Source organism: Nematostella vectensis, chromosome 5 (genome assembly GCF_932526225.1).
Source record: "Nematostella vectensis chromosome 5, jaNemVect1.1, whole genome shotgun sequence".
NCBI classification, from domain to species: Eukaryota; Metazoa; Cnidaria; class Anthozoa; order Actiniaria; family Edwardsiidae; genus Nematostella; species Nematostella vectensis.
The window spans coordinates 4724963-4748063 of NC_064038.1; the positions used below are offsets into that span (position 1 = coordinate 4724963).

Below are 23101 nucleotides of genomic sequence, written 5' to 3' on the forward strand. Positions count from 1 at the left end.
AACTTTAACTTAACAGCCGACCGCGCTAACCATTGCGCCACAGATACTTGAACTTACACTTGTTATCTTGTCTCCTTGCGTAACGGTGGTTGAAGAAAAAATACTCGCGATACTATATCTCTTTTTACTCCCCAGAAAACACCCCTTGCACGCTATTGGCGGGTTAGCATCACTCTCCTCATCATGTGACCCAATTCATCAGCCAATCAGATCAAAGATGCTCGAGATAAAACTCAATGAAAAATGCATCAATTGTTTCTTGCTATTGACGTCATTTGGTCCAAGAGGTATTGAATCACTGTATGATACAAGCAAAGCAGCCTGATTATGAAAAGACAATAGAAAATTATTCAAGCTGCCATTTCTCTCTTGATTTTCAAGGAAAATTCTCCAACATTTAAAATTGAATAAGGCTTATCCTGTCAACCACGTGATTCAAGCAATGAGCCAATCAGATGCAAGATTCTCGACTTATAACATCATGAATAATTTTTCCATTGTTTGTTGTTAATGAGGTAAAACTGACCTATATTGCAACGGTTGCATCAGTGTAGAAAACGGCCCAAAACACCTCATTATCGAAAAACAATAGAAAAATTATTCATGTCGCCGTAGCTCACTTGATTCTAGAGAAAACTTCACGAAACCTTTAAGATATATTGGGCCTGACGTTTTAATGAACTCACCCAAGTAAACGGAAAATCAGATTAAAAGTACTCAGGTCATAGAGCTATGAATAATTTCCCATTGTTTTCTGATAATATGAGGTTAAGTTCAACCTAGTCTGGGGCTGTTGAATAACCGCGTAGAGTGGCTTTCATAAAACCCGTGAAATACTTTTTTAGTTTATTTAGTACTAATACACTGTAATATCTATTTTGTTCTGGCTTGACCATTACACTTTAACAATTACATTTTGTTACACGCGATTTTGAAAACCACTCTAAAACGATCCAAAAAGCCTAATTAACGAAAAATAATTCCATACCTTTCTACACTAAGAAAATACCCCCCCCCCCCCCCCCCCCCGACACACACACTCAAACACAAATCTAATGATGCATGTCACTCGTCCAACGACGAAGGCAAGCTATAAGCCAATCAGATGACAAGCTCAGTTATCGAACCATAAGCACTTATCTAATATGGTCTCGTTAATGAGCTCCTTAGTGTTCTCTGCCGAAAAATTATGAAAAGATGAATTTATGTTCCTGGGTAGGCTTGGACCACCAACCTTTCGGTTAACAGCCAAACGCGCTAACCGATTCCGCCACAGAAACTTGGACAATGACCTTAACTTGTGGCACTTAATTAATAGTTTCTGTTACTACTTTTAAAGTAGTATTTACCTATGCAAAATTACATATTTTGTCCTTGGGTGGGCTTGAACCACTAACCTTTCGATTAACAGCCGAATGCGCTAACCGATTGCGCCACATAGAGACTTGGACGGACAATGAACTTAACTTATTGCTTATATGTGTATTTTCGTTCGGGGAAAATGTCCATTAGGCAAATTGTGAAATTGAGTGAAATTGTACCAGGGAAGGGAAAACTCTGCCAGGGAGAGTGAAAAAAAAAAATCCACGAGGTTGGGTTTCACTAGGTCAAAGTTTGTAAGTGCCTCTTAAGAACAAGTCTAAGCCATCTACGAATGAGAGGTTCGTGCCGAGTGCGCGCATGCTCATAACAACAGAATGACAAGATGACGAACACAAATAAAATAAGTTTGTTGCTTTATTTTGGCTTTTAGGATGATGTTTAAAAAGTATCTTTTTTGCGTAAAGAATTATTTTATTGATGATGAACTGTTATGTTGTTTGATGTTGCGCCGTAGGAATAACAACTACTACATAAAAGGTATTTTCCTACTTTCTTACTCAAAATTAAGCAACTCGTACAACTGTTATCCATTGTTATGTTGTTGTGTCACAAGCATCGCACTAAGTAACTCCCAAAAGCCTGTGTTTTTTAAAGCAATGAATGATTTCGACTTTACAATCATCAATGCGAATAGATTTTAAGTTATGTCAAGAAAAGGAGAAAAAGACCGGAGAGCAGAGTTGATGCAGTAGAAAATATCCCATGAGCACCCGCGACGGCTGCTGCCTGTTTTCGTAATGGCGCCGTTTTACCAATAAGCCATCGGTATACTTCAGGTTTTCCTTGGCTCATCAACATCGCGCCAACTTTCTTACGAGACTCTTCATGGAGATTGTCGATCCAGTTTATCTGATAAGCGAAAAAATGGGGATTAATGTCCGGCGGGTTAGTGTTTAAGTTTACAGCCTAATTTGTAGCAAAATCGTATTTTCATGTCACTGGGAAAAGGTCCGTTTATGGAAATCAAATGAATGTGTAACCTAAAAGGGCTCTTTAAAAACCTTTAAAACATTTGTAACCGTATGTCTTCTATCATACACTGTACGTACCTCGGCTTCCGTCAGCAGGTCGACGTCGATAAGCTTCTTTTCAAATGGAACCTGGGGCAAGTAAGTCACTTTTAAAGCCCAGATAAGGTCAGAGGACGAGATCGAGTGAGTAAGGTCAGAGGACGAGATCGAGTGAGTAAGGTCAGAGGACGAGATAGAGTGAGTAAGGTCGGAGGACGAGATAGAGTGAGTAAGGTCGGAGGACGAGATAGAGTGAGTAAGGTCAGAGGACGAGATCGAGTGAGTAAGGTCGGAGGACGAGATCGAGTGAGTAAGGTCAGAGGACGAGATAGAGTGAGTAAGGTCAGAGGACAAGATCGAGTGAGTAAGGTCAGAGGACGAGATCGAGTGAGTAAGGTCAGAGGACGAGATCGAGTGAGTAAGGTCAGAGGACGAGATCGAGTGAGTAAGGTCAGAGGACGAGACCGAGTGATTAAGGTCAGAGGACAAGATCGAGTGAGTAAGGTCAGAGGACGAGATCGAGTGAGTAAGGTCAGAGGACAAGATCGAGTGAGTAAGGTCAGAGGACGAGATCGAGTGAGTAAGGTCAGAGGACAAGATCGAGTGAGTAAGGTCAGAGGACGAGATCGAGTGAGTAAGGTCAGAGGACGAGATCGAGTGAGTAAGGTCAGAGGACAAGATCGAGTGAGTAAGGTCAGAGGACAAGATCGAGTGAGTAAGGTCAGAGGACAAGATCGAGTGAGTAAGGTCAGAGGACGAGATCGAGTGAGTAAGGTCAGAGGAGAAGATCGAGTGAGTAAGGTAAGAGGACGAGACCGAGTGAGTAAGGTCAGAGGACGAGATCGAGTGAGTAAGGTCAGAGGACGAGATCGAGTGAGTAAGGTCAGAGGACGAGATCGAGTGAGTAAGGTCAGAGGACGAGATCGAGTGTGTAAAGTCAAAGGACGAGATCGAGTGAGTAAGGTCAGAGGACGAGATCGAGTGAGTAAGGTCAGAGGACGAGACCGAGTGAGTAAGGTCAGAGGACGAGATCGAGTGAGTAAGGTCAGAGGACGAGATCGAGTGAGTAAGGTCAGAGGACGAGATCGAGTGAGTAAGGTCAGAGGACGAGATCGAGTGAGTAAGGTCAGAGAACGAGATCGAGTGAGTAAGGTCAGAGGACGAGATAGAGTGAGTAAGGTCAGAGGACGAGATCGAGTGAGTAAGGTCAGAGGACGAGATCGAGTGAGTAAGGTAAGAGGACGAGATCGAGTGAGTAAGGTCAGAGGACGAGATCGAGTGAGTAAGGTCAGAGGACGAGATCGAGTGAGTAAGGTCAGAGGACAAGATCGAGTGAGTAAGGTCAGAGGACGAGATAGAGTGAGTAAGGTCAGAGGACGAGATAGAGTGAGTAAGGTCAGAGGACAAGATCGAGTGAGTAAGGTCAGAGGACGAGATCGAGTGAGTAAGGTCAGAGGACGAGATCGAGTGAGTAAGGTCAGAGGACGAGATCGAGTGAGTAAGGTCAGAGGACGAGATCGAGTGAGTAAGGTCAGAGGACGAGATAGAGTGAGTAAGGTCAGAGGACGAGATCGAGTGAGTAAGGTCAGAGGACGAGATCGAGTGAGTAAGGTCAGAGGACAAGATCGAGTAAGTAAGGTCAGAGGACGAGATCGAGTGAGTAAGGTCAGAGGACAAGATCGAGTGAGTAAGGTAAGAGGACGAGATCGAGTGAGTAAGGTCAGAGGACGAGATAAACGATAGGCTACTCACCAGACCGATCGGCTCAAAACCGATGAAATACACTCCGTCCGTGTGGCTCTGAGGATGAATAGGGATGAGAGGGCGTTATAAAAAGTAAAACGCTGGTTGGCTAGAAAAAACTTTTTCAAAGGAAACATATGAGCTATAATTTACCTTCCACCATATATTTTAGCCCCACTTACCTTTACTTTTTGGACGGCTTGTAGCACAGTCTCTATTCGAATGCCAAAGCTGCCAGTCTTATAATATCCAGGCTCTAGAAATAGAATTGTTTCATAAGTACTTGATGTATAATAGCAAACGCTCAGTTCACACGGCGTCGTTATACATACTGCAAGTTCGAACAATTACGACGAAGTTACGAAAAAGATCACATTATTTTTTTATCATAAAGTTCTGTTACCATGTTGTCCAAGTTGGCTTGTCGCATTGTAATTTTACGGTTCACACGGAAAAAACAGCCTCATAATCATGGTCACAGAGAATATTGTAATAGTGATCATTGTAGTATGATATGTAGGTTGTTTGCTAACCCTGTGTTATGTGTGGGGACCCTGTGCACATCCGGGACCTGCTATGGTTCACCATCTTGAGATAAAGACATCTTCAGTTGAATTGAAGTTCACTTAGAAGCTGTTTCCAATTTACTTAAATTTAATGTTCACTCGGCGTGCTACGCTAAAGCTACTATAATAATGATGACCAGGACGATGAAGTCACACGCGCGTGGGATGGTTATGACAACACGCGCGTGGGATGGTTACGAGAACACGCGCGTGGGATGGTTACGAGAACACGCGCGTGGGATGGTTATGACAACGATTATGAAGAGAACCTTTATGTCAATAAAAAAAAAATCGTTGCAAAAGGAGGGCGTGCGATTATCCGGGACCAAATTTTTCTACTGACCATCAGAAGTGAACATTCCTGGGACAATGGGGTGCTCCTCGCGTGATGGGCACCTTGGACCAATCGCCTGCGGGCCTGACACGGACAACAGCATGAACAAATCGTTCCGTTATCAACCGGACATTGGAGAAACATTCCAATCCCTTGTCCCGCCCCGATCCCGCAATGTCCCGTTACGCAATTACCTTCGTGAACATTAAGGAACATTCCAATCCCGTGTCCTGTCCCGTGCTTATAATCTAGCCCGCCGGCCCATAGTTCTTTGCGGGCTATGATGTCCAGGAATCGCCCTAGAACAAATAAAATAAGGAAATTAATCACTTTTCTTCTCACTTAGGTCTCTAGAATGAAAGAGGATGTACACTTTTTACTTCCCCTCCCCCTGTGTCGTAATGGGCTAGCCAGGTATAATCAATGTTTGGCTCATGATCGCAGGTTTTTACCTTGTGTGGTGTTGGGCCAGACCATCATACTGAGCTGAATGTGTCCTTTCAACACACGAGTGTACGCCTCCTATAATATGGACCCTCACACGGCATTAATTAGCAGTATATATATAATACCTTATTTCAACTTTAAACCATTACCATCAATACTTCACTTCAAGGTACCAAGGCTATCGAAAGATAGAGACCGAAAAAGTAAATCGCAGTTCTAGTTTCAATACCTTTTTAAAGCAGTGGGCATAGCTCACCCCCCCCCCTCCCCTAAAAAGGGAGCAATATCAGCACTACCCAATACTACTGCTGCTTGGGACGTTACCTTTTGTTCTGCCGTTGGAGTTCCAAAATGAGCAGTGCGAGAAGTGTCACATGTACCGTCTCTACAAAGAACAGCCGTCAGCAACGATTACAAACAAGATGGCGTCGGGCATTGCATTATGAGAAATTAACGTTTGGCACACTTAGATATTTAATACTTCAGTTGTTATTATGATTATAAAGTAATAAATCATCGTTTCTATGGAAACGCGTGACGTACTTGTACTGCGAGCCAGTGTCAATGAGTAGTGTACTGTCGGTGGTGATCTGACGATCGGAGTCTTTAGTTGGTCTGCAACACATGGAATGGAATATAAAATGCTGGTGAAAAAATGGTGTGACTCAGTAGTATATAGGGGCGTATTTGGCGGCATTATTAGCTATATTACATATTCCTTAGAATTTCTGAGAGTTCAATGGAAGATCAGTTTACTGCTAAAAAAACATCCTTTATGGAAAGCCGTTACAATTTCGAAATGTCATATCCATACTAAGTGAATGGAAAGCAGTAAACGCGGAGGCTGTTTTGGGAGTAATACGTACGAGTAATGTATGATGGCCGCATTTGGCCCATAACCAACGATACTGAAGAAACTGGGTCCCATGTACTCCGCTTGCTTGCTGAAACGAAAACACAAAACACCTTTTTAAAAGATTGAAACCGTTAAGCCACACTCCAACTAATGTCTGAAGAAGCTATTTCTTTGAGTTCTTACAGACCTCACCTTTTGAATTCCTCCAGCTTTGCCGAAGCCAAGAGTTCGGTCAAATCATTCCGTCCTTTTGGAACCTCAGGATAAAAATTCTTGCTTTTAGCTTCTCAAAGGCATTATTACATTACATAACATTACCTCTCAAAGGCATTACATTACATTACTTCTCAAAGGAATTACATTACATTACTTCTCAAAGGCATTACATTACATTACATTACTTCTCAAAGGCATCACATTACATTACGTTACGTACACTAGCCCCCCCCCCCCCCCCCCCTCATCCCTTTTCTTGAAAGTATCTATTACAGGAGAAGTGTAAATCGCTGTTTTTGTAACCTTATACCCAGGCCACTTTCCTAGTGTCAGTATGCCACACTTCAGGCGCTCGTACGTCATCGGCTGCGGTTCATTTTTTGGAGGGCATTTTTCTTAAGGAACCGGAGCAACAGATAAGATTGGACTTAAAATACCATTATACGTGGAGTAGATTCGAGCCAGGGCCTGAGCATGGGTAAAAGTTTGTGTAAACTGGCACACGTGTTTTCTTGAGATAGATAGCCTGATACCTACCTCATGTTCCATCCAATGGAAGAACTCACTTATCGCCACAGAATCTTTTAGCTTAAAAAGAAAAAAAGCCATTTTCTGACAAAGTTATCAAGTCTTTACAGAGACGTGAACGAAAGTCAGAAGAAAAAATATCCTTAGGAGTGTTTTGCTGCCTGTTCTCTGGTTAAGAAACGAAGCCCTTGTCACTAAATATATCACGGCTTTCTAAATCATGGCCACAACCCTAGACTAAGTGTTTATCACCCTGCACTAAATGTTCGTAGACCCTGCAAGCTTACGCTGAAGGCTATATTTTCACATCTTGAAAAAGTGACAGCCGAACCCTCAAACATGTATTGTGTAGTTCCAGAGGTATGACCCCTCTGGAATTTCTAACCCACTGGAAAAAAAATAAATACAGTAACTGTTACGGAAAAAAGGCATCCCCCCCTCTGGAAATTCCTGGGCGTTTGAACCCCCCCCCCCCCCCACCCCCCGGAATTTCCAATCCCCTCCATGGGGGGGTATGGATATTTTCTGGAACTACACATTAACACAAAAGCCATACTTACATGCGCATTCCGCATTCCTTTTATCTCTACGCTGTTTTTGATTGCTTTTGGTAACTTCACCGGGGAAAACTTTAGCAGTAGCTTGTCCTACAATAAGATCGATTCCGTTTTCATAACCAGACTCTGGTGATCAACGAGTCGGATGTGAGAAGGCTTACACTGGTGCATCAGCTTTGAAGTATTTTCATTTATTCTTAGCTCGAGATCATACTAGTACAATAGGATCATACCGTACAATAAGATCACGTGCATACCTTTCAATGATCACGTTACTTGCCGTACAAAAATCACGTGCATACCTTTAAAATACCACGTTCATACCGTACAAAAATCACATGCTTACTGTACAAATATCACTTGCTTACTGTACAAAGACACGTGCTAACTGTACAACAATCACATGCTTACTGTACAAATATCACGTGCTTACCTTGTTGACATGCATGACCAGTGCCTCGTTGCAGTGAGGACTGATCTGAACAGTAAAAAGACCATTAGGAATTCATCAACTAGCTAATAACTACACGGTTTAGTTACCATGGGGACAAGCCTTTTATACCGGATATGACGTCACGAGGTTATGATAAGTCGTCAAGTCTATGTTGACAGTGGAATCCCGATATACGATATGGAAAGGGACCGGATATGACGTCATTGCTATTCGTGTTATTGCAGTAGGATCCTTGTGGTGCTCATAAACAAATGGACATCCCGATGCGTCTTCTACGCAGTTGTTCTGACCTGTGTCACGCAATGTGCTAGAGCCAAGTAACGGAGCTAGTTATAGAGTTCAATAGCACAGCGTGACAGAGGTCAAACTAACTACGTACCATAGTACAGAACGACTGCGTGACATAGCACAGAACTACTGCGTGACATAGCACAGAACGACTGCGTGACATAGCACAGAACAACTGCGTGACATAGGAAACGACGACTGCGTGACATAGGACAGAATGACTGCGTGACATAGGTCGGAACAACTGCGTGACATAGGTCAGAATGACTGCGCGACAGAGAACACAATGACTGTGTACGACACTACATGAGATAATGAAGTACAGTTTTACCGCCGCTGAGGCAATTTGCCAGATTATGACCGTCATACCCTTCCTTACAGCGAATGAGAGACTCACCCATATTTTCCCTGAGCTCTCTTGCGATGCTATCCGTTTTATTTCCGGTACGACCCGCTCATAGGGCATAAGGCGAACACACATAGACGTACATGAACCCACGCTCAGGTGGGCCTGGACATCGGCAGTAACTTTCTGCTTATCGATGAAAAGTCTGTTAAATATGATTTTTTAATTGATTAAAACTTGTGCATTGTAGGCACAAATGAAATATGACTACTTTGGCTACCCTTGTGACCTGGTTTTAGACCGTCTCTGAGTTTATGAACGCAGTTACTGCTGAAATTGCTCGATTAAATAGCGTGGAGATGGCATAGATCCACGGTCTCAAACATGAGGGCCATTTTTCAGTTATAATTATACTAGCGTCAGACTAAAGTGATGATAGTGTTATCTCTAGCTTTCTTAAAACTTGAAACTGTCTTTCAACTTGGATCATACTACTCACGTGACATCACTAGCAGTTGCGATGACGTAGGAGATAAACACAGGGTTAAAGGGCACGTCACTACCGCGCAGATTTAGTAACCCTGAAAGAAAAACAGTTTAGTTTTGCCTGGTCAGTGTATATAGTCCAGTCTTTCTATAGCCATACAATCTAAACCTCATATAATCCAGTCCTCATATAGTCATATAATTCAGTCTTTATATATTCTAATCCTCATATCGTCATATAGTCCAGTCCTCATATAGTCATATAGTCCAGTCCTTATATAGTCATATAGTCCAGTCCCCATATAGTCATATAATCCAGTCCTTTTATATTCTAATACTCATATAGTCATATAGTCCAGTCCTCATATAGTCATATAGTCCAGTCCTCATATAGCCATATAATCCAGTCCTCATATAGTCATATAATCCAGACCTTATTGAAGGGACTACCTCTGACGGATCCGATGGCTCAAGAAGACCGCTGACAGGTCTCCCCGGTCGGCCATCTTGGATCACGGTCATTCGTTATGCTCCGAGATACAGAGACACACTGACTCTTATTCGTAAGTTTGTTACCTTAGATGATTAGCCAATTGTTTGTATTAGGTATTCATACGTTTGCATATCGATTTGTATTGTAGAATCGTATAATCGTTTGTGATTAAAGACCATAAACAATCTACAATCGAGGAGTTTTCTTCACTTATATAGTCTAATCCTCAAAAAGTCATATAGTCCATCCTCATATAGACCAGTCCTCATGTAGCTATATAGTTGAGTCCTCAAAAAGTCATATAACCAAGTCCTTATATAGTCTAATCCTCATATAGTCATATTGTCCAATCCTCAAGTAGTCATATAGTCCAGTCCTCATGTAGCTATATAGTTGAGTCCACACAAATTTATATAACCAATCCTTATATAGTCTAATCCTCATATAGTCATATTGTCCAGTCCTCATGTAGCTACATAGTTGAGTCCTCATAAAGTCATATTATCCAGTTCTTATATAGTCTATCCTCATATAGTCATATAGTCCAGTTCTCATTTAGTTATATAGTCCAGTCTTAATATAGTCCAGTCCTCATAATAGTCCAAACCAAATTGCAACAGAAAGTCCTGAACAATATACAAAAAGTATGGAGCATCCCATCTTTGAAACAAGCGGAAGTGATTATCAGTTACCATGGATACAAGGGTCTTCAGATTCACAACCTGGCGCGGGGACAATTCACAAAGCATTCGTTCTGCTCTGATAGAAATTCTGCTGCAATCTGTTAATAAAGTTTTTAATATTCTACAAACCCCCGCCACTATTTTGCAACTACTAAACTCCAGTGCTGAAAAACGCAAGACTAGTTCCAGTACCGCGCGATTAAACCAGCCTTTTTTTTTAAATGGCGGCTTTTTACCGGCTGTCACATTATAGCAAATGCTATGAGAACTAGCGAAAAGATAAGGCTATAATTGTTTGTATGACTCCCTCATTATCAGGCAAATATGTCATCTTTTGTACAGTATGGTTTAAAGGCTGTACAGTTAGTCAAAACAGCGACTTAAGTCAGCCTTTCGTACCTTTACTCGAACGATTCAACACTACGATTGTGCTTGTTTTCGCTAGAGCACGCGCATACGTTATTCAGCTCTGTCCTACTAAACCAATTTTGTGCTTTTCGATTGGTCAATGCCTTCCACATAGGTGGCGTGATTTTAAACCATTGTAGTGCTGGCAAATAAAAACGCTTCAAGCATTTTGAATGACGGAAGCCCAAAAGCTATTAAGCTGGTTCACATCTTTGACGAGAGTTCGCAGACAATTGCAAACTGCAGTAAAACATGCAGCATTGATTGCCTTTAGACCCAAGGGCTCTTACATGCAATCTCGTCCAGTTTGTACAGAATCAAGGCTGAGGCGTTTGCTTCCCTCATCTTGACCCTCATATCGGTCACTTTGCTCTGCCATGTCTTTCCTGGAACCAAACAAAGTGACGGATCATTAGAAAAGTTATAGGGGTGGGGAAAGAACAGTAAGAAATCCATACACGATAACAACAAACTGTGGAAAATACATGTAGCCAGCGAGAAATGACAACAACAACAACAACAACAACAAACGACGAGGGAAAAAATCCACATACACATCATGCAGACCAGAAAAAACTAAGACCTCCCCAATGAATTTGCTAGTGCTCCGTCCCTGATTAGGGCGCCGTCAAGGCCTGTGCAAAAAAGACCAGCACTGATAAGATAAACACGTGTTACATCTTGCGTCACCATATTTTATGGTCAATCTATGAAGGCTTGACATAAAATGCTGCCCGCGTCGTTATTTGGGTTGTCTGTGTCTGCGAACTTAAGGTAATTCCCTTTAATAAATAGTTCTACAACCCAGTATTTTTTTAAACGTGGCATAAACAATATTGAAGTTAAGGGCTATCAAAAAATGTAATAAAAAAAATGGGGGTACCGATCTCGTTTTCACAACAGAGGGGCGTAGAGTTGACGCGTTTTTACTGATCGCGCAAGGAACAATCCCAATCTTAGTTTTCAAAAAGAGTGCCTAAAGTCTTTAAAAAATTAAGTTCTGTTTGTCGAGCTGCCAAAATCAGATCTCCTAAACAATAACCCGTAGTAGCTAATGTTCAAAACAAATCACATTTTAACAGATCGCACTAAAAGACGTTTTCGCCACTATTCATACGGTAAAAAGCGCGTTTTTGAAGTATTTTTACGGCTTTTAAGAGAAATAACAAAACTTCTACAACCCAACTTTTTTTCTTCTTTCAGTATATCATTTTTCCGTATATATTTAACTGTTTGAGCAAATAAAAAATGGGGGTAACCGATTTCGTTTTTCTGTCAAAGCGATTTTAAGTAAAAAAAACGCGCGCCTTTTGCTGTGTTTTCTTGTACAACTGTGGCGAGCGCGCACTTAATACCGGAAAATTCGAACAATTAGCGCGTGCCACTATGCGCAGAAGGGGTGTACAGTGCAATTCAAGGGAATTACCTTAAGATTCACGACGAAGAAAAGTCTGCGACGGCGCACATGTTGTATTTCTCCGCGCGCTGAAATGTTGCGTGTACGCCGTCGTGGACCGTAGACTTTCCACCTTCTTGAATCGTAAGGTTTCTATTGAAAGCTCACCGGTGGTGTCATTGATAGGTTGCCTGCGTTGTGATTGGTGTGTTACCTTTGTTGCTATTGATGATTTGCCAGTGCTGTTAACCGGTTACCTGTGGTGTCATTGATGGTTTACCTGTGTTGTTATTGGTGGGATGCCTGTGGTGTAGCTGGTGAGTCGCCTGTGTACTAACCTGTGTACTTGACTGACAGTGATATGAGTGTAGCATTGGGTTTATCCGGCTGGTCTGCCCATATTACATCCACCAGGTTTGGAGTTACTGCTTCCAACTGTATTTTGCTCTCGTTAAGTTCCTAAAGGGGGAAATGATAAATAAGTTGAAACAAAACGAATGATGGACCCAGTAAAAAGCCCTACGGTCAGGAGGTGTTTAAAATTGAACACTCACCTTTTCATCTCCCTCAAAATCTTCTGAAAAAGGCACGGAAAAGAGAAGAATTTATAATGAGTGTTGATACTCTTGCGTAGGGCACACCCAATGAACATTTCACTATTGATCTTGCTATTTCCAAAGTCACTTACGTGTACTAAACAGATAAGGGTCAACGCCTACTTTGTCGCCTTTTTGTAAAACCTGCAATATAAGAGATGAGCGACCCGAATCAATATTCATTATATTCATCAAAATTTTAATTCGACTACCGATAATTTGGTTACTCGAATCTCAAGGTAAACTGAACCAAAATAGAGTGGATTTAGGTTTGCTTTTTATCAATTTATATTAAATTACCATAACTCCTTTTTAGTTGATCTCTAAATCAGAAATCTATAAATTCCCTTTTTCCTGTAATTTCTATGTTTAAATACCTATAACGTCGCAACGATGATAGCGACGACAGAAACAATGGAATTCAATTGAATTTGGGAAATTTTCACTCTCTAGCACAGTCTCGTACCCAGTTCTTATTTGCCGTTGCCCGGACATCCACAGAAACCGGACCCTTGAAACCGCACCGTCATGCATCGCGCGGCGTATGGGTAAGAGACTGGGTCTAACAACCGCTTTTGCAGAAAATTTTCGGTTACGTTCTCCACTCTTGACGAACGCCACATAGCTGATAGACCCGTCCGTGCGCGCATATAAAAACGCATGATACATGATACAGATGATTCCCCCCTGCTTATGAGTCCCGATTTAACTCGAGGAACGTCGAAATAAAAAAGATACCAATTACTGCTGCGGTTAGCTTTACTCTGCAGCTTTATGTTTTCTTCTACTGCCCCGTCACATTATCCCGTTTATGCTATCATCAAAGCTGCATTTGTGATCTCCCAATAACTTGAGCTGATTTTGTTCCTCCAGGGAGTTTCAAATTATCGCACAACAAGCAGAGTATGGAATAGAAATTGTGGTATTGCTGTTTTGAAAAATACCTTGGTGCCATAATGATGACTGCAAAGTAAGCAGTAGAAGACCATGTTAAGGGGTTATACGCCTACCTTTGCAAGCCATTCAGTAATCGTTGGAGTACCAGACTCATCTGTAAAATATTTTTCTTATTAGTTCAAATATTTACACCATGGTTGTATAGTTATCGGCTTCTCTACTACTAATACTTACAATCTCGCATCAGCTTCCAATTGTCATCGAGCTCCATGGCCGCCTGTACGTAATACCGACCGTCGGTCCATAGCGCGGCCTGGGTCCTAGTAACCACAGCCGTACCTGAAAAAGACACCTGAAGTGCTTAATAGGTAGATAAACTCCAACAATAGCTTATTTGTTTCAGCTTCAGGGGCCGAGGTTTGATGTCTGGTAAACTTAGGATTGGTAGCATCCACAATATTCTGATACTATACCATGCCCACACTAGTCTGACGTCATATACACAATACTATGACGTCATGTCTACAATATTCTCACGTCATATGGTCTACCTAAGTCTACAATGCTCTGACGTCATGGTCTGCAATGCTCTGACGTCATTTCCACACCGCTCTGACAATACTCTGATGTTTTGTCTACAATATTCTCATACCATGTACAAAATGTTCGGAAGTTATGTCATAATGCTTCTGACGTCATTTATTCAATCCTCTGACGTCATGTCTGCAATGCTCTGACGTGGATTTGCTTCGAAAGACTACCGATGACCTTTGACGAGCAATTGCAGACATTTAGTATCGCGTTTTTCCTCGGAAACGGCAAACGTCAAACCTCAGGGTGTCACGTGAGAAGGGCTTGCGGTCAAGTTTGCAGTCTGCGGTTCGCGTTTTGATCTTAGGAGCACCGTCTAGCGGTAAGTGATTTACATGCGCCCTTGAGCATACTGACCAGCAGAACCTGTGAAGCCAGACACGAACGCTCTCCTCATGTCATGCGTGGAGATGTATTCACTCTACACCGGAAACGGAAATAGAAAAATGCAGAGAGATTTATTGACTCTACAGCGGAAACGGAAATGGAAACATGCATATGGATGTGTTCACTCTACAGCGGAAACGGAAATAAAAAGATACATGGAGATGTGTTCACTCTACAGCGGAAACGGAAATAAAAACATACATAGAGATGCGTTTACTCCACAGCAGAAACGGGAATAGAAACATGCATAAAAGATTTTTTCCTCTACACCGGAAATAGAGGCGTCACTACTGTTTTCGACACAGGTGACGTGCTTTGTAGCATCAATAACCCGTAAAACAGGTTCACCCCACACGCATGCGTACCTGATGTGCATCTGTAGGCGGCACGATGTACGCGTCAAGACCACGTGATTTCATCTGCGCGCGCAGGTTTATTAGCCTCTCTGTAGTGTTGACTCTCTTGATAACTTTGTCCTGATAATGATAGCATAAGCTTACAAAAAAATACACGATTTATATGTTAGTTAAAGTCAGATTTACCAGATTTATTTTAACACAATTCTAATTTGAATTAATCTCCGGTTTAACCTCTTTTCTGCTAGCAGATTAATATTTTCTTTGTACGCTGCTAGCAGGGGAAACTAACGTGCGAGCCGTGAGTTTGCTTTCTGTTCGAGTAACACAAATGCGCAAATACAAGCACGTCGATATTTAATGTGAGAACTACGTTTAATGTGAAGCAACCAAAAAATTAGGAACATTCGTGGATTTTCTTTTGTTCATCCTATTCATTTTTTAACTTCTGTTTCGTTGTTCTTAAACAACATACATTAGTACATCTTGATTTCAATAATGAATTACTAAAAATATCAAAATAGTCGTGTTCGTTCACAAGAGTATCAAATAAGGTTCACTAGTAATCGAATACCAGATTTTCGTGAACTTGACTTCAATAACAATACAGTAATAGAAGTTAATCGTTATACTAGTTTTGTAAGCTTTTGTTAAAGGGGCAATTCAGCTAAGCGACAATGGTGTATCTCGACTAATTTTTTTTCACCCCTAAACGCCACTTTTTCCACTTTAGTTTAAATAGGTGCCCTCAAATAAGTAAGATTCAGTCTACATTTTAAACAGGTACACTCAAATGAGTAAGATTCAGCGTACAATAAATAGGTACCCTTAAATGAGTAAGAGTCAGCCTACATTAAATAGGTACCCTCAAATGAATAAGAGTCAGCCTACATTAAATAGGTACCCTCAAATGAATAAGATTCAGCCTACATTAAATAGGTACCCTCAAATGAATAAGATTCAGCCTACATTGTATAGGTACCCTTAAATGAATAAGATTCAGCCTACATTAAATAGGTACCCTTAAATGAGTAAGAGTCAGCCTACATTAAATAGGTACCCCTCAATAAATAAGATTCAGCCTACATTAAATGGGTACCCTCAAATGAGTTAGATTCAGCCTACATTAAATAGGTACCCTTAAATGAATAAGAGTCAGCCTACATTAAATAGGTACCCTTAAATAAATAAGATTCAGCCTACATTAAATAGGTACCCTCAAATGAGTACGATTCAGCCTACATTAAATAGGTACCCTTAAATGAGTAAGATTCAGCTTAAGGTAACCTTAAATTAGTAAGATTCAGCTTGAGGTACCCTTGAATGAGTAAGATTCAGCTAAAGGTACCCTCAAATGACTAGGATTCAGCTTAAGGTACCCTCAAATGAGTAAGATTCAGCTTAAAGTACCCTTAAATGAGTAAGATTCAGCTTAAACCTTAAATTAGTAAGATTCAGCTTGAGGTACCCTTAAATGAGTAAGATTCAGCTTAAGGTACCCTCAAATGAGTAAGATTCAGCTTAAGGTACCCTCGAATGAGTAAGATTCAGCTTAAGGTACCCTTAAATTAGTAAAATTCAGCTTGAGGTACCCTCAAATGAGTAAGATTCAGCTTAAGGTACCCTGGAATAAGATTCAGCTTACAGCTGCAAAATTAGGACCAAGAACGACCCTGACAGCCCTCCTTTGTTTTAACAAAGGATTTAAAAATCTTATTTTATTACACTTTTCAAATGGCGAGTACTTTGACAATCATTATTCTATTTGTGTCGCGATTGGTCATAATAGATAACATATTGCATTAATTTAGTAACAAAGGTTAGAGCTAGAAAAAAAAACAGTAAAGGTGATTGTCGTTGTTATATTGATTATATAAATAAACCCGAAAACTAAATGCTTTTAAAAATATTAAAAAATCTGATACACCTAATCCTATAGAAAAGGATCAACGGGAGTCCTGTCGACCTAGAAAGTTTCGTGTGATATTCTAAAATTTAATTAAGAGTTCATAATTTTATTTCACTGGAGCAATTGTAGACATCGTGTCCCCCTGCCTGTGCAAATATACGCATTAAGTTAAACAACTTGTGATTGAAGGATGGTAAATTAACACAGAAGGCTTGTCAAATGGCGTATGGTCGGATTTGCATGGGAGGAGGGCTAGAAGTAATTATTTGATTGGCTGTTTACTTGAGAATCCTGGATTAACATGTTTAGTTTCGAAACGTGTTCAGGAAGCGAAGTCGTAACATAAAACGTGCGACTACTACAGTAAAAAGAACAGAAGCTTTGAGAGCACAAAAGTAAAGGGGGAATTGTAATATATCCAAATGCAATATTGAAACAAGAAAAACTCATCATAAACACTCATCAGAATGTTTTGCGACCAGGATCAGAAAAAAGGATAGAGGAAAAACGCCTTATTTTGCTGACAGGGCGGCAAGAAAGGAACGTCACCTCAACGAGGTTAACCCCCTGCTAATAAAAGCACGCGATTCTAAAGCGAAGCAGACTAAACAGGAGATTGAGTAACAAGACCAAGAAAAGGATCGCAGCTGTTTCATAAAGAACTCGTTTTTACTTGTCCTTAAATGCTAAAGTAACATATAATCGAGGACACGGAAAGGTGGCACAATGCAGAGATTACAAATGTGTCCGCCTTATTTGCAAGGAAACGTAACTGAAGTACTTCAAAGTCTTCATGACCCGAACATAGTCCTTGCCACTCTCAACAGCATACTCTCCGTACCGACCGCCTTTATAAACGCTCTAGTTATAGCCGCGATCCTCACAACGCCACGACTGCGGACGCCATCTTTTTACTTGCTCACAAACCTCGCCGTGTCGGACTGCCTGGTGGGACTTATTGCTCAGCCGGCACTAGTAGCATTCCGGGTAGCCGAGGTAAACGAAAACAGGGAGCTCAGCTGCAAACTCAGTAATCTTTCTATTGCTCTAATAGCTTGCCTTTCCGTGACCAGTCTTATCACTATTACGGCTATTAGTTTGGATAGGTATTTCGCGCTCAAATCAAACATCAAATACCGTACAACAGTTACAGTAAAACGCGTCTTGATTTCCATCACCTTTATTTGGATTTTTTCTATCATCTTCGGTGTTTATTTCACTCTTTTCGGCAATGTGAAGTCTTTTTCTATAGCTACGGGAAGTTTTGGATCAATATGCCTTTTTCTTATCTCTGTCTCGTATTTCCGCACATACAGAATGCTTCAACATCATACCAACAATCAGATTCAATCACATGAATCGGAAACTGCGTCTAATAAGGCTTACCGAAGGGAAATACGGAGATACAGAAAGACATTAAATCTAATGGTCTGGATTGTATCTTTGCTGTTTATTTGCTGTACGCCTTATATCGTAATGTCAGCGGTTGTCATGGTTTTCGGGTATGATGTCAGCCACGTAGTTACAGCCGCTTTCATAGCTAGTGTTACCGCGGTTCTCTTCAACTCGTTTATAAATCCTCTCTTGTATTTATTGAAAATCAGGCAGATAAGAAAAGCCTGCTACAGGCTGATAGGATTAAAATGAGAAAATGAGGTTAAATGTTAATTAGACAGTTAGCAGCCACGGCTTACGGTAAGGGACAAGAAAGCACACTAAAAGAGGTCTTTGGAGCGAACCGATTTATTTTGGCAGTATTTAACAAATGGTAATAACGACGCCATTTTGTTACAGCATACACTTCTATCTCAGAGCTACTGATCTAATTTCAATCAAATATCCTTAATAAAGAATCGGACTTGAAGAGTGCTGTAGCATGTCTCGAATATTGGGTTGGGGGACACATGTGCCCTTGCCAGCTTCACCTTTGTTACTGTTTTTATTCAATATTGGACGACGCATGATGTGTTGAATCTCGAAAATACCATATAAAAGCAAAGTTTTATACTTCATTTACCAAATTCAGTCGAAAATATAACATTGGTTTCCTAAAATCAGCCGATGGAAATGGATGTTTTTTGGCACTTGGTATTTTGCTAGGATGGCAAAATGGCGGCTGGCAGACGCTGTTGAAGAAAATAATTGGGGGGCACAGCCACGCCTCCACAGGTCATTTCCTAATAATTTTGAAAATGTCGGGGGGGGGGGGGGGGGGGGCAAGTGACCCTAGTGCCCCCCCTACAGCCATGTTCAACTGTGGTTGGCAATTTCAAAGTTTTCTTGAGAAGAGACCGTTGCATTTTCATATTTAAAATAACCAACAGAGGAGTGGCTGGTGGACATTCTTTAAGCACCCCGCGGTGGTGATGGGCGGTAGTTCGTAATAACTTGGATGCAATAGTTACACAGAGTGCTTGGGGCGGCTCCTATTATATTGAAGGGGCAGCAAACCATATTTGGGCATGACTGTAAAAGCCGAATAACATAGTTCATCTTATTGTTAATAGACAGCGCGCTTTTAATCTGTTTCAGTAACAGAAAAAAATTGAGGGTAAATTCATAAATTAGCAAACTAAAGCGGGAAAACTCTTATAAACCCCACCCCCTCCCCAGCTGTGATTTTTGAATAAGACTCCCTCCCACCCCATCAAAAGTGCCATACCATAGCACCAACTAAGATCAAATCATTTCAGGCATGCACGTCCCTTTCCCCCGTTACCATAAACCAGCGCTAACAGACTATTAACTAACTATTATCCGAATCCCATTCCAAATCCACGTTTTGCCATCCAGTCAAACTCCTGTTATGCCATGATCACCTCGGATTGTTTTGTTTTGCTCGGGCTGCCTGCGGCGACGGGACTTCAACTAATCATCCCTCGGTTGCGGGGACATTTAATCACTAAATTCCCCCCGTGCCATGCTATTAACATAATTATCGTAAGCTGTCGCGGGCATCTCGGAAGCCTTATAAAAACGTATCCTTTCATCGGTCCTCTAAGTCAGCTTAGAGTTCGCTATTCGATAATGAAAAATATATGGAAAAAAAAGAAGACAAACATGCAGTATGAGATAGGTAAAAAAAAACTACTAAAAATAGCGTTTGACTTTATCAATAATTGATTTATTATTTCGTGGCACCACAGATCAAACATGAAAAAAGAGAAACTTTTGTCGTCGATAACTTGTCCGAGAAGGGTTTGACACAGGATGTAGACGTTAATTAATTGATCTCTCGACGCCGTAATGTGTTTATTGTGGTGTGAATTAGGGATAAATGCCTTGCTTTCTCGCCAATAGCACAAATTAAAGTTGAGCCTCAACTTCCATATGATGCATTTTGTTATTCTGTTTTCAACGGAGAAATTTCAAAATGAGCGCGGATACTAAAATAAAAGAAGAAGACCGTCAAGTGGCAAGTTGTAAAAGTGTGCAGCAATTTTAAGCCCCGTAACGGCTCATCACGTTCTCAACGCGCCAGGGGTAGCGCATTAGAGACAACGCAAAAGAAAAAATGCGAGCATCCGGTTTCAAAATTCTTTATTTGTATTTGTTATACAATCTGAATTTTGAAACCGGATGCCGGCAGGCTAAAGATTAGTATTGAAAACTCTTTCGCGCTTTTTTCGTCTGTAGATTTTCGCGCGCTTGCTCGTGGATTTGCGCGCGGTTTGAAAATCCAGCGCAAAAATCGCGAAAATGTTCCTTTTACGTTGTGCCATGTTACTGTCGATGTTTATTTCACCTTTTTTTCTAGACAATACAAAAAAGAATATATTCAAAACAAATAAAAGGCGAGGAATCACAAAAAAAAACTATAAAGTTACGGGCTATTAAAGTAACTGAGATTAAAGTATCTAAAAGATAATTTTGCTGACCTTTAATCCATATCCCTGACAGAGTTGTACGCCCAACAGCAAGACTGGAAGGAGCAAATAAAACATACCAGCTATAAGAGGCAATGACAACGTTAACAACTGCAAAATGCATTTCTTGACCTTATAATACGGATCAAAGGAAGTAAGTGTGGTTTGTTTCAGCACTGCTGACAGTTCTGTCAATAGTCAACTCTTCGCTGGGGACAGCCGAGCACAATGCACCAGGATATCCCCGTGAGATAAATCCCTGGATACCCCTGTGCGCACATTGTGTTAGCTTATGTTCTAGAACTAACTGCAAATATGCAAATAATCTAAAGCTGCCTCATTCATACCAGTATAAGGATAAGAATGTCCATCTAAAGAGCACTCGTGAGTGATAACTAGCTACAAAGTTACAAGTTTACAAGCTTGAGTGAGATGTTGAAATGGAGATAATACGAAACCATAATATCCTTTCCAGATGGTAAATAAAGTAAGTAAATTAAACCGAAGTGTTTTTGTTTGTTGTTGTTTAATAAAAAAACACACCACAAAACTTGACAAAACGCTTCTAAACCGATGTATTTAGTTTGTTGTTGTTTTATGTTAAAACACCACCACAAATCGCTACCGACCCAGGCAATCGGGTTCTGTAAAACTACGAAAGTAACAACAAACCTACCATCGGGAAACGCTAGATATTGTCAAACAGCAAACTGCTAGAATGAAAATACATCTATCCGTCTGTATACTATTGTTAGATTAAAATGAAGGTCTTTGCCGATAAGGTCACAAGATTTTAGACTACAAACAGCCAAACTCGCCGGGTTAGCCGACACATTGTTTTTTTTCTACTATCGCCCAACTCTACGTACTTTTAGTAGTCTCATCTGATCTGTGATCAGAAATGCGTTCATTATAAACGTACCTGAAGTCAACAAGAGCTCCACCGTCCCCATACTGATGGCGCTAGGTCGCCGTTATCGCAAAAGCCGCTTTAAGTGCTGCCTCTGGGCCGTCGGGATATTCGCCGGCTAGCTGTGTTTTGAACTCACGGCGTTGTAAGCTATTACTGAGCTGTCATAAGGCCTGGCTCGCTACCCGCTGACCCTTTTCAATCAAACCGACATATCCCAACCTGAAGATAACCTGAGATCAAGTTCGCATCACATGTAGTGAATGGTACTATGAGTGCAAGGTAAATTCCACTCAATCTGACAAGTTAGTCAAGAAAAGTTATGAGAAGACTATCACTGGGGGATGTGAGGGCGGTCCTGCTGAGAGGGTGGGCGGGGCCCCCAATGGGATAAAGAGAACGCGGACTGGCAGAAACGTAATCGCACTGGCGGCCGTTTTTCATATTTTAATTCTTATATTTTGCCTAGTGATTAATAACCTACCCATTTTTATCTAAATTCATGAAATCATTCTAGAAAAAAAAAAAGAAAATCGACCAAAAAACTTTTGCCAAGAGGCTCAGACAAAACAGCTATCCAAATTCCATCAAAAAGCACACCTGTCCTTCTACAAATGTGGGACCCTCAGGCGATCTCTGCAAATTTACAGAAGAATGCAACGATTTCTATCCGGATATTCAAAGTTTGCAAATGAGACAGCTGCAGTGCCTGCTGGCTTCTTATATGCAGCCTCCTCCCAAAGGGTTAAGAAATCCAAAACCAAAATGAATAAAAAATGCAGACGCATTTTTTTTTCAATCGAGAGTAGCGTTGAGAGGCGGCCTGTGTACACAGGGAGACCGAGCTGCGTAGGACAGTGCAGTACTAAAAAAGGGGCTAGGCTTCATGACCTTTATGAATTTGTGGTCACATAACTCAGTCCCGCAACTCACCACACTTTAAGTTTTTTTTTAGGGCCTCGTTTCGCAAGCCGACTAAATTTCGTTTTGGCTGTCTTCTTTTTTGACATTTACTCACCCCCCGACCAAGTTTCAGCAATCTTGCAAGCGTTTTTCCTGCGAAATTAGCCCTTGCCTGATTAGCTTACCTGTGCGAAATGCGCCTCACACCAACCACTATTTGGGGAATAATTGGAGAAGTACGATTAGAGTTTTTTTAGACTTCTGTCGAACTATTTCTTGGGTATTGATCTCTGGTATGCATGGCAGAGTTTGTTTATGTGAAGAGCCTGTTCTGCCACCTGCTAAAGATTACTGGTATCTTATGCAAACAATGACAATAAACACAGAAATAAATGTATATCTAAATTTAGTATATAAAACTCGGTAACCTCGCAAGAACAAGCGATTTGATTGGTTGAAAAACTCGGGATAAAATGCAATATACACCTCCTA

General features: G+C 41.0%; 2 protein-coding genes across 3 annotated transcripts; one reads left to right on the forward strand and one right to left on the reverse strand.

The window, feature by feature from the left end:
• Positions 1–1724: 1724 nt before the first annotated feature.
• Positions 1725–23063, reverse strand: LOC5509153 (xaa-Pro aminopeptidase 1). 2 transcript variants are annotated; one of them, XM_048728241.1, is made up of 27 exons: positions 22795–23063; positions 21719–21928; positions 20809–20852; positions 15031–15141; positions 14636–14699; positions 13922–14026; positions 13801–13841; positions 12883–12934; positions 12749–12771; positions 12533–12653; positions 11089–11184; positions 9228–9309; positions 8780–8933; positions 8074–8118; positions 7644–7730; positions 7093–7143; positions 6532–6596; positions 6350–6427; positions 6027–6098; positions 5808–5868; positions 5489–5558; positions 5231–5335; positions 5046–5120; positions 4319–4392; positions 4146–4193; positions 2433–2483; positions 1725–2232 (listed from the first exon to the last, which is right to left on the reverse strand). In XM_048728241.1, exons 2-27 carry the CDS (start codon positions 21747–21749, stop codon positions 2026–2028), a joined length of 2013 nt encoding a protein of 670 aa, XP_048584198.1. In that variant the 5' UTR covers positions 21750–21928; positions 22795–23063; the 3' UTR covers positions 1725–2025. The 2 variants fall into 2 exon arrangements, with proteins under 2 accessions (XP_048584198.1, XP_048584200.1); XM_048728243.1 differs by having other exon boundaries at positions 21719–21939.
• On the forward strand, positions 17228–18794 carry LOC5509152 (5-hydroxytryptamine receptor 1F). The gene has a single exon (XM_001629642.3). The coding sequence runs from the start codon at positions 17657–17659 to the stop codon at positions 18575–18577; it is 921 nt and encodes a 306-aa protein (XP_001629692.1). The 5' UTR covers positions 17228–17656; the 3' UTR covers positions 18578–18794.
• Positions 23064–23101: the final 38 nt, after the last annotated feature.